General features: G+C 43.2%; 1 protein-coding gene across 2 annotated transcripts in view; it reads left to right on the top strand.

Annotated features, from left to right (window-relative positions):
- The window catches only part of CDKAL1 (CDK5 regulatory subunit associated protein 1 like 1), a 648,926-nt gene that overhangs the window by 559,072 nt on the left and 76,215 nt on the right, over window positions 1-13,639 (top strand). Inside the window, exon 13 of one of the 2 annotated variants that reach the window (XM_058667500.1) lies at window positions 6,016-6,135. The exons of the other annotated variant lie outside the window; for it this stretch is intronic. Coding sequence (XP_058523483.1) covers window positions 6,016-6,120 — 105 coding nt within the window. The 3' untranslated portion in view covers window positions 6,121-6,135. Of the gene's footprint in view, window positions 1-6,015; window positions 6,136-13,639 lie in introns of those variants that run through there. 2 annotated transcript variants of the gene reach the window in all.

The following is a 13,639-nucleotide window of genomic DNA, read 5'->3' as shown; positions in this document are numbered from 1 at the left end:
CTGGATCCTGGGAGTAAGATTGGCAGGCGTGCTGCTGTCTTGGCATTCGCGTGGCATCCACTTAGGAGTGTGGAGCTGTGGGACGTAGCACTGATCTGAATATTACACTCCTGGTAAACTTTGCCAAGGAGAATGGCCTGTCTCAGCTGTGGTGGTTTTGTTTTATTGTAACATAGGACTTAAGCACGTGTTAGCCATGCATTCTTTTGTCTTTTTGTGTATGTTTATTGCTTTATTTTTCTGCACCATATTGTTTCTGCCATGATATTTAGAGTAAAGATACAGGCTTTTGAGCTTGACGGAATTCATCAGACCCAGGTTTGTTCCCTGCTCAGTCACCTGTAAGCTCCATGGCCTGGGGTGAATTTGGTTCTGTGCTGAGTGAGCAGTGTTAAAATGAGGTTAGTAACAATTCCCTTGCAGAGATTTATACGAGGTGTTTGTGTGTAGTCACCAGCTCAGTGCCTTTCACAGTAATAGACAGTCACGAGTTGTTGCTAAGTTACTGTCTTCCATTGCTCTTAAGATACTCTTTGCTCTTGATTATACCATCCCGATGTGTCTTATTGGAAAAGCATACACTTGTATTGACATCTTGCTTTGTTTCTGTTGTTGTTTTTGTTTGGCTTTTTTTTTTTTTTTTTTTTGGTAGTTTCTACTCGGTACTATCAAGAAAATAACTAGGACAGAAATCTTCACCAAGGCAAACAACCTGCTTGGTTGGTTCTGACTGCTGCTAACCATAGTCAGCTGTTTGATAGTGTTCCTGTTGCATTGTGACATCCACTGTCACCCAAAGTGGTCTATGGAAAGCAAACAGTCTCGGAATTGCCAGCACATCGCTCCGCCTTGTTCTGGGGAGCTGGTGGAGCACCTGCGTGTGCCCAGGGGGATGTGATTTCACTTCGCACTCCATAAGCAACATCCTTCTGTTGTGAATTAAATCTTCGCAGTCAAAATCTGTGTCTACATGTGCTTGTTTATTTGGAAAAGCAATGTGATGCAGAGGCATTTTATTTGTAATACTTGCGCAGCAATATGATACTAAGTGAGCTTAAAATTGCTAGAGTACTCTTTCCATTTGGAAGATTCTTTTACAAGAGTTTTTCTTTCTGGCTTTCCTACCATCTATTCTTAGGCCAATGGATGAATGCTTTGTATACATATGTGTTAGCATGAAGTTTTATATATGTTTATAGCCTGTGGTTTTTATATGGACATATTCTGTGTGTGCATTGATAGTGAACTAGTTTCCATTTACATAAGGGGGTTTCTTTGCCTGACTTGACCCAACCTTACTTTACTCAGAAAAGTAAATGGTGTCGCCTTATCTTCCACTGTAAGCTCAGTTTAGCTTCCGGCAAAGTTTACAACCCCAGTCTATCAGATTATCCTGTTGCTATTACTGCTTCTTGCAGTCTGTTCGATCCTGTCATTGCAGTGTCAAAGCTTTGTTCTCCATTGCCTTCAGCACCAGCCTTTGCTAGGGGTGTGTACACTTTGCTCAGGGGCAAGATGTACACTAGCATGGTGAAGACGGCGAGCCAGATAACTGCAGGCACTGCTAACTCCCTCGCGGAAATAAACTTAGGATGGGTTTGTATCTTGATCGCTGTCAGAAATAACGGCTTCATTTTGTAAATATCATATAGCATTTCCCTTTCTCTTGAGACCCAAGTGACCACAAGCAAAGCCTATCGGATGGCATCCATTTAAATCTAGAAATTCTAGTAAGAATGTCATCATTCAGCACAAGCTAGGTGTCCTTCATCCAGAATCCATGGGACCAGATGCATTGCAGATGTGGGATTTTTTTTTTTAAAATTTTGGAGTATTTTCACACACATAACTAGATATGTTAAGGATAGACTCGAATCCAAACATGAAGTTAATTTGTTTCTTTTGCACCTTATATCCAACCTGAAAGCAATTTCATGAAAAAGTTTGAATTTACCTGTGTTTTCTTTGAAACCTACTGCCCACGTGTTAATTTTCTAGTTTTTTCTGTTTATTAAATGCTTCATGAATACAAAGAGTGCAGATTGGCTGTGAGTCTGAGAAGACGACTCCACTTGGCGCACGGCCCTGCTCCACTCAGCAGCAGCCCTGCCTCCCTAGCCCCATCAGTTGTTGCTAAGGTATAATTTTCTCCAGTGTGTATCTGCAGGCTTTATCTGCCACTGACTGTAATTTTCGGCAGGTTAAAAAACGAGAAGCCCACAGTTCCCCAGGAGTGTAAACGTGCTGAAAAGGACAAGCATATCCCGACGTGACAAGCTCACTCCTGTTTGTTTTTTTGTATTCTTTTTTAGCTACTTTATATTATAAAAAGCTTATGATGTTAATCTTTTTGCTACTAGCTTATTTTACTTTTCATTATTGTCTCCATATCAAGGATGTTATACTCAAGGAGTTTCAAGTGATCTGAGATAAATAGAAATATTTCATCTTTTAAAACTCTGACCAAAGTAACTAAATATTCCCATACATTTCCCACTTGAGTCTTCAGCTTCTTTTATTTTTTTCAGTTAGAAATATATACAACTGAACACGTGTATTTGAAGATTATTTATAAACTTATATTTGATTTGCTCTTCTTAAATTTCGTTAGGAGAAATGATCCTTTCCAAACATGCTTATTCTGACCATTGCGAACTTTTAGGTGTTTGCCTAATGCCTTGCACTGAGATCTCTTGGCCATTGATTTCTGAAACTTTTTTTAAAATTTTTAATGACTTCTATATTATTGCTCATCAAAAACAAGGCATTTCTTTTTTTCTTTAGACAGTTTTTTCTCCCCTAGTAAAGTACAAACAGTGGGTCTGTTTGTACGACCTAACTAGCAGTTGGGGCAGCTCCATCCTTGGGGTCTCTGTGGTATACATCCCTTGCGCTCTGTGCTCCTGCAGTTTGGTGAGTCTTCCGCTCAGCAGCTCTGGAAGGGCTGCCCTGGCCAGGCTTCAGTCCCACAGAGCCCGCAGCTGGGGTTAGAGGCATCTGATTGAGAACTTGCATACGGAGGCAGTCACGAGTAGCTTCATCCGGTAACAAAGCTAAGTTATTGAGCTTGTCCCAGGCTGTGCCTGTGGATAACTTTCTGGCCTTTCCTCCAGATTTTTTTTTTTTTTTGCAGTATCTTAATGTGTCTAGGCGTTCTCTTTGGCATCTTTCTACTAGCAAGATATTGGGCCAAAAAATGTCTTGAATCAAAGAGAAAGAAATAAAACTGAGACTAAATTCATTTCTAGTGTAGAATGCAGCTTCTATTATTCAAAATTAGGAAACTGTGCGCTGGTGAAGCGCTCTGCTTGGGAAATAAGAGTGGCCTCCAGACAGCTCAGGGAAAATGCATAGCATTTAAAAACAACAAAACAACCAACAAAAACTGTGCTTGGGTTTGGTTTCAAATTGTTTTATACTAACATGAATTTATCTTTGATTTTCACTTTCCACAAACTTTATGAAGTACTCCCATATGCATGCATTTCTGTGGAAAGTCAAGTCTAGCCCCGACAACCTGCTTCTCCCTGACTACCCAGCGCCTCACATCCATCCTCCATCCCGTGTCAGGTCTGTCGTCTAGAGGGAAACTAGAACAAGCTTTCATACAAACACATCTGTTTGTTGTTGTGCTTCAATGCTTAAACTTTTCAATGGCTTTCCGTGCTTTTTAAGAAAAAGGCAAAAAACCTTTATGCATCTGCAAAGCCAGACCTCTTCCGCACACTCCCCTGAACCTCTCAGCCCCTCGCTGTCACCACAGTCACATGCCCATGGACCACTTCTTCACATCTGGCCTGCCCTCCCTGCTCCTACCCGCCACTCTCCCTCCCCTAACCGTCCCAACTGGGTCACTCACTCATAACAACCTGTGGTTCCTTGTGACCTACGGAGCCATTTTTCATTTATGTGGTGGGTTTGATTACCTGTTCCGTCTCCCTCACTGGAAAGTAAATTCTAGAAGAACGCAGCATAGTAACTGGCCTGTGGTAGATGCCCAGAGAAGAGTTGTAGAATAATTCAATGTAAAAGATGGTGTCCATAGCACACTTTGTTCAGTGACAGCGTGTCTTTGCTTGCCCTGGTCAAGTTTGAGCAGGAACTCATTCTGAGTGGCAATATCTAGTTCATCGGATCACCACAGTGCCAAAGTCTCACCTTCTGTTCTTTGACTGACCCACTGACCAGCCTTTTGCAATGCAAACCCCTGCTTGGACAGGGTTTGATGCTTCCAGAAGGAGTTCAGACGCATGGCTTTGGTGCACACAACCAAGGTATATTGTTGACTTTTTCTAGCCATTGTTGAAAAAGACCTGTGCAATGAGGCTGGATTAATTCTGTGTCATAATTCCCAGATCAAAAGATGTACAAAAATTAGTGGTGACAACAAAAACATAGGATCTGTTCTGTGACCTAGAATCATCAGTTGCTTTTCTTTACTTTTGGATCTTCTCTGAGGAAGCATCTTGCTTGTTTTGAAATACAGGTATTCTGTAGATATGTCACCAGATTTACCTCCAGTCCTATGGGCCTGAGTTTAAAAGTTTTGGTGAGAGAGTATGTCCTTTATGTCTTTGGAATGATTAGCCTTCCTTTTTGCTCTCATTCTTTCTGTTTTGAAGAGGAATGAAATGCTTTTTTTTTTTCTCTACTACTATTTTATAGATTTATTTAATTATCTGGAAAGCGGTCCAGACAGAGAGTAAGAGAGAAAGAGAGATGGAGAAATGGATTTTCTTCTCATTCCTCAGATGGCTGCAATGGCCAGCCCTGGGTCAGGCCAAAACCAGAAGCCAGGGGCTGCATCTGAGTCTCGCAGGTGGCTTGCAAGAACACAAATCCTTGTGCCATCTTCCAGTGCTTTCCCCAGGCCATTACTAGGGAGCTGGATGGGAAGTGGGGCAGCTGGGGATGTGAACTCTGCCTATGTGGGATGGTGGTGTCACAGTTGTTACAACTCCAACCCCTGAAGAACAATTTTTGTGTGTAACATTTTCACCTGAGCAGTGGCTATTCCCATTATAGAAATATATATATATTTCTAGCCACTGTTGAAAAAGACCTGTGCAGTGAGGCTGGATTAATTCTGTTTCATAATTCCCAGATCAAAAGATGTATAAAAATTAGTGGTGACAACAAAAACATATATATGTATATGTATATATATATGTGTATATATATATGTATATGCGCTGAACAGCTCTACAATTCAAATTACGGCTAAAATGAGAACTGGTTTTAATGGAGGAGGCCCATTGTGTTGGGGGGTGCATCAGAGGTCCCGAGAAGCCACAAGGAAGAAGACCTCCTGGGGTGTCCAACCTGACCTTGCAGATCAGTATGCAAAAGTCATGGTCGCCCTCTTCTAAAGTGAAGACATGAACCTTACATCACTTTTGCCCGTCTTCCGTATGTACTGTACAAGACTGTTCTACCTTCTCCAGAGACACCATGTAAGATGGGTATTACCAGCATAATGATAATGTGGCTTTCTAGATTTTCCTAAACAGCAGCAGATAAACAACGACTGTTTTTTCCAAGTAGGGATGATTGCCTGCCTCATTATTTACATTCTGTAGAAAACCCTGACTGTATTGGTAGTTGAGGCAAACATGTTATATCTCTCACTTCAATCCACGGAAGAGATAAACTTTGAACAATACAAAGAGATGCTTACTGGCCTGGTAAGCTGCTGTTTCTGAGATGAAGAATTTTTTGATGATTTTAATCAGTTTTATCCACATAGTACATTTATCAGAATGATCTGTGTTTTAGATTTATAGTGTCTCTGAGTAAACATGTTTAAATGTACACAGAGAATTAAATTTCGAGAAAAGCATCTCAAAATTCACTCTTCTGTAAAGTGAATATATCAACTCCATTTCCACATTGCTTCCTCCATGGGTACGGAGTAATTAGGCAGACATAATGTAACACATAAAGGAATTTATTAGACCTTTATTTCCTATTTTAAGTCTCAAAGGGCTCCTAATTGTTGTCATTTTCTTTGAAAAGCTACATTTAGAAGGAAGTGAAACTGGTGCAAAAGAAAGCGCATTTGAATGGAAAAATGCAAATTGCCATTTATGTGAATTCAGTGCAAGAGTCCACAGTGCCTAGCACCAGAGTCTTCCTCAGCAAAACAGACACCGCTTCCGCGAGTTGATTCATGGTGATATATTCTTAAAGCGGTTGGAGATTCAGGTGCACCTTAGCAAAGAGAGACAAGAACAGTTTCAAACTCCAAAAACAGGTATCCCATTTTCCCTGATGCTTTGACTCATGGGATGCACAAAGACCTTTGCAGGAATCTGCAGGGAGAATCCTGGAGTGGTTTGTAACAGTGAGCTGCTGTCTCCAGGTTCAACAGAGGGCCCTTATTCTTGCAATCTTTGCTTTAAAATTCTGTCTAAAATGTATCCGTGAGCATGGCATCTTTGATGTTTAGGGAACTTTTTCCTGAGCATTGATTTATTTGGTGCTGGAACTTTATCTATAAATATTACACTGTATATAGTGAGCTGTACTGACCCGCTACAGAATTCTTTTGAAATCTTGTCTTAAAAGCATTCTTGCCTATCAACCTCAATTTACTGCTATTTTACCAAAAGTCTAGAAAACATCCAAAAGCAGTTTTAATGATGTGATTGTCAGGAGAGCCAAAGGGGTACAACTCCTCTCTCTCTCTCTCTCTCTCTCTCTCTCTCCTAATTCCTCATAAAATTTTCTCCCATTTGAGGACATACAAGCAAATATCTTCCCAACTGAAGCAAAGCTGAAAAATATGCCTCAGAGTGACACAGGGTAAAAGGACACAGAATTTTCGGGCTTGTTTCACAATTTCTGTGTCACCTAAAATCAGCTCAGGCCCTGGAATCAAGATTTTGCTGTGGGCCTGGCACAATAGCCTAGCAGCCAAATCCTCACCTTGAACACACCAGGATCTCACGGATGTGGTTCTTAACCCGGCTGCTCCACGTCCCATCTAGCTCCCTGCTTGTGGCCTGGGAAAGCAATCAAGGACGGCCCAAAGCCTTGGGACCCTGCACCTGCGTGGGAGACCCGGAAGAGGTTCTGAGCTCTTGGCTTCAGATTGGCTCAGCTTCAGCTGTTGCAGTCACTTGGGGAGCGAATCAGTAGACGGAAGATCTTCCTCTCTGTCTCTCCTCCTTTCTATATATCTGACTTACCAATACAAATAAAATAAATCTTCAGGAAAAAAAAGATTTTGCTGTGACATAGAAAATAGAAACAAAACACCACCCAGCTCAGTCAGGCTCAACCTCCCATTTGTAATGTCCTTGCCCCCTGTCTGCTCTGAAAGATCTAGAGCAGGCCTGGCTTGATTCTCCTGCTTAGGGCCAGTCCGAGCCTTCCTGTCATGACCCACCAAGAGGACTGGCTCAGGTCACACCCAGCCAGAAGGGCACTGGGACTCTGCGCCCAGCATGCAGAATTGGACCTAGGAATCATGCCTTATGTGTGAAGCTAGCAAATGCCACTCTCCCTCACATCTTTTCCCACCCCTGCACACTCCCGCCTGGGGAAGTTACTGCTGGCTGTTCCCATCTCGTGCCACCAACCCCTTCTGCCTGGGTTACTTCCGTGAGCTGCTCTACTCCATATTCTCAGGTATGCAGAGGCCTCCTGTCTGGCTCCAGCTGCGGTGATCTGGGTCCAGGGCTTTTATCGCCACAGGCATCAGATTAGGACCCCAGGCCGTACCTTCTGCAGCTCAGGGGCATGGCTGCCCTCAGGGTCTCTCTAAGTCACCATCTCCTCTGCCAGCCTTGCATGTTTCTCTCCACTCGGGTTCATTCCACACTCGTCTGAGGCTCCCACGTTGTCCAACATCCCCATTGTGTGCAGGCTGCAACACCGCAGGTATTTGTTAGATGAAAACCAGGCAAAGGCAAATAGAGTTGAGTGCTAAAGCAAATCTTACTTTAAACTTTGTGTTTATAAAATAATGCTATTATTTTAATAATTAATTGGGCTCCCCATCACCAGTATTGGCCCTCTGCTTAATCTTAATGAAGACCCGGAATGTTGCATCCAAGCACTCCTCATTATTGTTCCACTACATACTGGTCCTGGGTGACATTTTCTCCAATCTACACATAGAACAATACTGAGAACAATACAATGTGATCAGTTTAAAGTCTGCCCTTGAAAACCCCTTCCTGTTAAGAAATGACTGTGAGCATAGGCATTAAACTAAATGTGCGTGTGTGTATATGACTACCATGTCTGACCTACAGCAGCCACCATCATATGTAAAAGCAATATCTGGAAGGATAACTGTCTTTACTCTGATTGGATATTATATGTTATATACATTGAGTGAAACATCACATAGTGCTCCATAAATATACAATTGATAATGTGGCTGTTAAGAAATTGAAAAACAAAAAGAAGTCCAAGTGTTATAGCATCACACACAAGCCATGGACTAGCTCCCTTCCCTATCCTTGACCTAAACTGGAAAAAAATCACTGATGGTACAAGGTAAATGTTCATCCACACCGAGTCCAGAAATCCTTGGCATTTACAGTGAGGTCAGAATGCCCTCTGAGCCTTCCCACCTTGTTGAACTTCATGGAAACACAACACCACCAGCGGCACCGGCAGTATGCCAGCCTGTGTGTTGCCACATTGCCGTGTGCTTGCCCCTCCCTCAACAGCATGCACCACTGATGCTGGAAGGAATCTCTGTTGCCGTCACGGCACTGTGAAGCTCCTTGGCCAAGACCTGTCTTAGTTCATCTTCACGTCCTTAGCACGCACTCTGCAGATGTCGCAATGGTGAGGCAGCAGACATAGCTAATCCATGTGATAGCAGAAGACCTTTTCTGCCTCCTCAAAGCCTCTCTTCAGAGGAGCAGACCCCCTTGCTGGCTAGAGCCAAGTTGCCAACTAACCAGAGCCCTGGCAGTGGCAAAGGCGACCCCTCACACCCACTTCTCCAGCCTTCCCTTCCACTTCCTGTTTTGGGAGGGAAGGACCGATCGCCTCTGTGGAGCAACCAAGCTAATCAGGAGGTTCTGCCCATCACACCCCTCACTGCAGTCAGCTGTCCCTCTGTTGCCCGACTCCCCAGCACGTGGTACCCACATCTCTGTTGTGTCATGAAGGGAGTCTGAGGCTGTACTACAAAGGCATAGCTGATGCAATTGTTAGATTATTTGCTCTCAAAAGTTTGTGAGTAGATATAACAAATACATTCATAGCTTCTTTCCTGTTTAGGTTTTTTAAAAAAACTTCAGAATTATGCATCTTTGAGCTTTGTAAAGAAGAAAAAAATGCTCTTTTTTGAAAGCCTTTAGAAGAAACTAGGTTAGCACATAATCATATTAACATACTACTCACGTTGTAATAATATACATTTTTTGTCATTTTGCTGGACTAAAAGGCAGTGTTTTAGCATTGACTGTGTCCCAAACTCGTAAAAGATGTGGAGGGCACAGAATGGATGGGGCAGTGCTCACCTCCCAGTCAAGCAGGTCAGGAGGGAGTCTCATTCACTGATTACAGATCAGTATGTGATGTGGTGTGTGTGGCAGCTGAGAAGAGGGTGTGTCACACACCTGCTAAGGCTAGGGGCTGCTCAGAAGACATTCCACAGAAGTGTCACCTGAGCTTAAGAGTTGACTCCCTGATTTGAATATGTCCGGAAAACTGCTCGCCTGAATTCACATTCTAGTTCTTCCATTAACTATCTGTGTGATCTTTGAAAAGCAATTTTATCTTTCTGTGCCAGTAGCTTCCTTGTTATCAGATGGTGCTTACCTCGCAGAGCTGTTGTAAGCATCCCACATGCTCAAGTACATGTTAGGGCAGGTGTGCAGCGCAGCATTTAGGACACTGCTTGGTACACTCCTATCCCATAAAGAAGCGCCTGGATTTGAGTCTCCACTCTGCTTCTGATGGCAGCTTCCTCCTGATGCACACTCTGGCACACAGGGGTGATGACTCTGAGTACTTGGCTCTCTGGCACTCACAGGAGACTCAAGCTAGGCGACCCTCGCCTCCTAGCTTCAGCCTGGCTCAGCCCTGTTGTTCCCACTTGGAAAATGAGCCAGGAAGTTGATGGTATTATCTCTTGTTTTCTCTCTTTAAAATAAATAAATAGGGCTGGTATTGCGGCGAACAGTTAGGCCATTGCTTGTAATGCTAGCATTCTACATGGATGCTGATTCAAATCTTGGCTGCTCTACTTCTTGCTAATGGTTTTCAAAAACAGCAGAAGATAGCTTGAGGCCTTAGGCCCCTACGCTTACTTGGGAGACTAAATGAAGCTACTGGCTTTGGCCTGCCCCAGCTTTGGCTATTGCAGCATTCTGGGGGCGTGAACCAGCCGACGGAAGAACTCGTTCTGTCCCTGTTTGTCTATAGCCCCACCTTTTAAATGAATCAAGTAGGGACAGCGCCATGGCTCAACAGGCTGATCTTCCATCTTCAAGTGCCAGCATCTCATGTAGGCACCAGATCATGTCCCAACTGCTCTACTTCCCATCCAGCTCCCTGCTAATGGTCTAGGAAAACAGCAGAGGATGGCCCAAGTGCTTAGGATCCTGCATCTGTGTGCTCCTGGTTCCTAGCTTCAGATTGGTTCAGCTCCGTCCATTGTGGCCATTTGGGGAATGAACCATTGGATGAAAGATCTTCCTGTTTCTGTCTGTCCTTCTCTCTGTAAATCTGCCTTTCAAATACAAATAAATAAATCTGTAAATAACTAAATCTTTTATATGTATATTAAAATAACCACAGTTTTTGCTATGCATGGGAGGAACATAATAGTCTGGCATAGAGTTAGTTTTTCACTATTACTAGATGTCAATCTGAGAATTTAATTGGAAAGAAAAAGAATGATTGTAATGGTACATGTGTATGAGAACAGATCATGTTCAGTGTTCTTCATGTTATTTTACACTGTTGCCCCCAAATTAGTCATTATACCTAAGACTACAGAGACACGGGAAGTGTACACACAGTTTAGGTTAGAGTGTATTCTGTGGGTTTTGGGGGACATTACAAGATTTCTGGTAACTAGATTCAAACTTTATAAAGACGATTATCTCATCAGTTTTAATGCTAGGAAAAGCAACGATTGGTGATAGCATGAAGTAGATCATAGATACCGTGCCAGATAAGAAACACTGTAGAGCTTAGACCTTCTGAAGTGGACTGAGGAAGACAGCACCTGCCGCCTGACACTTCAGTTGCAGCGTGATGGCTTCCATACATGCGTGACAGTTCAGACTCTTGGACACACTGGTCACCAAGCAAGTCAAGCGTCCTCATCTGGAATTTAAGTCTTGAAAAACCTTTAGGTAGATAAAGGCTTGATTAATTCTCAGCGTACTAATCAACATGGCACAGTGGATAATTTTTTATTGGAAGGGAAAGTGTTTAGTTCCTATAAGGAACTGAACATCAGAGAGAGAGAGAGAGACAGAAAGAGAGAGATAGACATGAGAGTAGGGAGGGAGAGGAGAGGAGAAAGAGAGGAAAAAAATCCCCCATGTGTTGGTTCACCCCCAGAAGGCCACAACAGCCAGGGCTGAGCTGGGCTGAAGGTTGGAGCCGGAAGCTTCCTGTGGATCACCCACATGGATACAGGAACCTAAACATTAGACCAACTTCTGCTGTTTTTTCCAGGCTATTAGCAGGGAGTTGGATTAAAATAGAATCAGCATGGTATGTTGGAGCTTTTAATTGATTGGGATGATACTCTGCTGGCTCTGTCTTCAGACCAGAGAGGGTATACCTAAGAAGCCGTTGAACTTGACTGGACAATAAGATGCTGGACTCTATGTTTGGTATATGCTTGCAATGGGGGAATCTCAACTGAACTTGAACTGTGGTTATGCAACAAGGTGGAGGAATCCACCGTGGTGGGAGGGTTTGGGGAGGGGTGGGGAGAATCCAAGTATCTGTGAAACTGTGTTACATAATACAATGTAATTAATGAATTAAAAATAATAAATAAATTTTTAAAAAAATAGAATCAGCAGCGTGGTGGCCTAGCAGCTAAAGTCCTCGCTTTGAATGCCCCGGGATCCCATATGGGCGCCAGTTCTAATCCCAGCAGCTCCACTTCCCATCCAGCTCCCTGCTGTGACCTGAGAAAGCAGTCAAGGACAGCCCGATGCCTTGGGACCCTGCACCCACATGGGAGACCTGGAGCAAGTTCCTGGCTCCTGGCTCCGGATCGCCTCAGCTCTGGCCGTCACTTGGGGAGTGAATCATCGGATGGAAGATCTTCCTCTCTATCTCTCCTCCTCTCTATATATATCTGACTTTGTAATAAAAATAAATAAATTTTTAAAAAGAGAGAGAATCAGCCGGGATTCAAACAGGCTCTCATAGGCAAACATAATGCTGACCATACAGATTTTTTTAGAGTAATAATCAAACAACTGGTGAAAAAAAAGCTTCTATTAAATACATGGTACCCAGCTCGATCTAACCTGTTACTTCTATTCATGACTATATCTGTGCCAATCCCCTGGGAGGGCAGGTGGGAGAGTGGAAGGGAACTATCCTGGAAACACTAGTGTCTGGTTCTGTCACTTACCCTGCTGGCTGACCTTGGTCTGTCACTTGACGCTCTGGGAGCTTCAGTTTCCTCACCTGTGTCCATGGTTGTCATCGGGATCAAATGAGATAATATTGGTGAAGGCAGGATGAGACCAGAAAAGCAGCAGAGACATTGGCTAGCTGAGCGGGACACTAACATGGGCTAGGTTGAGTTTTCTGTTTGTCCTCTGATTCTGTCGCGTTTCAGGTGAGAAGGTTAAATACAGATGCTTTTAGGCTATGATCTCAGATTTGCTTTTCTGAAACATTTCTGCCAAATGTATGACAAGGTTTACCATGGATTGGCTTAATCACTTCTAGTGACTGTCTACCAAAAGTAACCATGACCAATTTCCATATGAACCATGGAATGACTGTTGTATAAATACCAGAGAATTTGTAATTAGCTTAGAGCAAAGACCATGACTCATTTATGGCAGACATGAGGAACTTATCCAACAGTAGCTGCTCAGCTTTATCCTCTAGCCCGTGTCATCATGATTAGTGCATCATTTCAGACTTCCTCGTGTGGTCAAGGAAACCTACATAAAGTTCATGGAAAGGATAGAGATTTGGCTTTGTCTATCCTTCCCTTGATACAAAAAGATGCCCACTCTCAAATGACTACCATGAAGCTTGTCAACTGATTGAAATCGTTACTGTGTTATTAATGCTTTAGACAACATCCCTTGGTCACTAGAGGAAGAAGTCAGGATCATCCTAGATTGCATTTGATCTAATAAAAATGTATTTAGCAATGGCTTCCTGAGCCATACTGAAGAAGACACAGGACCATCGAGCTGATGTTGGAATGGACATCAGTGCTTTCGAAGCCCTTTGGCACCTTCTCCTGTTGATGCCTTCACAGGCCCCAGAAGCTGTTGTGGTGATCCACAGAGTCAACGGGCGATACTGAAGAAGGTGTGTCCAACAGCCTTACTGAGTGGGCAGCCTACAGAATGAAGGAGTTATATTCCATTCTGCACCTGGGCCAGCAGCTGGCTACGTGGTGCACCCTACTAGAGACTTGAGAGCAACAGTCTAAGAGACTTGAAGT

The sequence above is a fragment of the Ochotona princeps genome, chromosome 1, assembly GCF_030435755.1.
Source record: "Ochotona princeps isolate mOchPri1 chromosome 1, mOchPri1.hap1, whole genome shotgun sequence".
In the NCBI taxonomy this organism is placed as follows: Eukaryota; Metazoa; Chordata; class Mammalia; order Lagomorpha; family Ochotonidae; genus Ochotona; species Ochotona princeps.
Note: the sequence above shows the minus strand (reverse complement) of the source record. Positions and strands in the feature narration are given on the sequence as shown.